At 45.4% G+C, this 2050-nt stretch overlaps 1 protein-coding gene across 1 annotated transcript; it reads left to right on the top strand.

Moving 5' to 3' along the window:
- The first annotated feature begins 795 nt into the window (after nucleotides 1-795).
- On the top strand, nucleotides 796-1743 carry LOC138247001 (olfactory receptor 51E1-like). The gene has a single exon (XM_069201750.1). It carries the CDS (start codon nucleotides 796-798, stop codon nucleotides 1741-1743), a length of 948 nt encoding a protein of 315 aa, XP_069057851.1.
- The last annotated feature ends 307 nt before the right edge of the window (nucleotides 1744-2050 follow it).

Genomic DNA, 2050 nt, shown 5'->3' with positions numbered 1-2050 from the left:
CATGGCACTGACTTGGTATACCAGAAGGAACTTTTGGTAATGCTAAGAGAAATCCGATCAAAAGAGATAAAGTTGCAAAAACTAAATAATTAAGCAAACAATGTGAAGAAGAAAGAGTATCATGTACTAGATTAAGGAAGGTCAAGTGAAACTGGTTGTTAATTAGGTTTTCAAGTTTGTAGTAGGAGAAATGCTTCGAGATAATAGAACCAACATTTGTTTTACATAACAAGGTAGTTGATGGGGGCGTGGCCGAGCAGGCAGCAATGGCAGATGCGCTTTAACGATGCTCTGCACTTGACACACACCCATCGCAGAATTATCCTGCAGTCCGCCACATGTGCATTGTCCCAAACTGTCAGAAAACATTGGTTGTGCATAATTCGTGGACCATACAATAATCAACTTGGTACAGTGAACCCATCTGCTGCTTCAGATGGTCAGAATGAACAGAAGCTTGTTGTTCATATCTTGGCTCCTCGCTAATTGACTGCCTCGTTATCTGCACAACGAAGGAATTAGGTTGCTTCTGCCATATCACTCTGTCATCATTATACAGTTACATTACCCAGTTTTTTCCTTTGCTAATTGGCTTTAAAGAACTAAGAAGCAGTTTAGCGGATATATGAATCCAGTGTTGTTTGCTGGCACTGTCTGTAGCTTAGCAAAAAAGGGTTCTTTACCAATGTGCACCACAAAGGCTGTGTATTTCTTCCTGCTCTCTTATATTCCATCCTTTCCAACTGAAGGTTGTGTTGAGTGGGGACAGAGCGAAGCCCTCGGATGAGCGAAAGCATGCCTGCTTCTAGGATGAACATCACGGACTCCATGTTCTACACGGTTCACATTCCGGTTACAATAGTTGCTGGACTTGCGTCCTTTGTGATGGCCTTTCTTGCAGTGTGCCTTGTCATTAGGAATCCCAGTTTACGTCAGGATGGCAAGCGACTTTTCCTGGTGATCATACTGGTGTGCCAGTTGCTACAGCACCTCATCAGCGCCGTGGCCCTGTTTCTTACCTTCTTTACAGGCGAGATTTCCCCCATGCTCTGCTCTGTCTATCATTTACTTCATCACTGGGTGGTTTTCATGGAGTACAACTGCTTGTCGGCCATGTGTGTTGACTGTTACTTGGCGATCTGCTTTCCGTTCCGTTACCAGACCATGTGTCACCTCCAGAGTGTGCTGCTGGCCTTGGCTGTGTTGACCACCATCTCCTTGGGAGTGCCTCTAATTGTGTTTCTCAGCTGGGCGTCTTCTGCGGCCTCATCAAAACTAGTTGGGGGCAGCCTTCAGTTGTGCGAAGGATACTCCCTTGACAGTGATCTGCTACTCATGAAGACACTCTGGATAGTTCTGAGTGCCATTTGGCTTTCGCTCAGCACCATTGTCATTGTCTTTTGTTATGTGATGGTATACCGGGAAGGGAAAAAGGCAGGGCTGATCACACTATCCAACAAGAGAGCAATAAGCACCATTTTGTTCCAGGTCGTCCATCTCTCCATGTTTTTCGCTCCATTCCTTCTAATGCTTGTCTTCTTGCAGCTTCCTCATAAGCAAATCATGAAACTGAGCACTTACGAAGCCATTGAATCAATCAACTTTGTTGCATGGACAATAGCCCAACTGCTTTGCCCGGTTGTCTATGGATTGCGGTCAAAAGAAATCAGGGATGCAGTCAGTAAACTTATGGGCAACCTGAAGCTGAGAATGGGGTGGTCCTCAAAGACACGGCCAGTGTAGAGAACCTCTAAGGGAACAGGGTTGCCTGAAGACTAGTAGTCTTAGCAACGTTCAGAATCCAAAGGGATGGCAGCACTTAACAACTTTGTGTAACCATGTAAGCGATTGGATCTCACGTTGCAGCCTTAAGAATGGTCATCCATGCTGCCTCAAAACAATGTGCCTGTCTTCTTGCAGCACTGTCGTCCAGACCTTATTATTATCCCAAAGCTGGGCTTCTCTGAGTCAGTCAGATGTTCTTTGCAGTACAGTATGTGTTCGCCTAATCACAGTCGTCTTCAGATCTTGGTTTGCAGAGCTGAACTGG

This window comes from Pleurodeles waltl, chromosome 7, assembly GCF_031143425.1.
Source record: "Pleurodeles waltl isolate 20211129_DDA chromosome 7, aPleWal1.hap1.20221129, whole genome shotgun sequence".
NCBI lineage: Eukaryota > Metazoa > Chordata > Amphibia > Caudata > Salamandridae > Pleurodeles > Pleurodeles waltl.
Note: the sequence above shows the minus strand (reverse complement) of the source record. Positions and strands in the feature narration are given on the sequence as shown.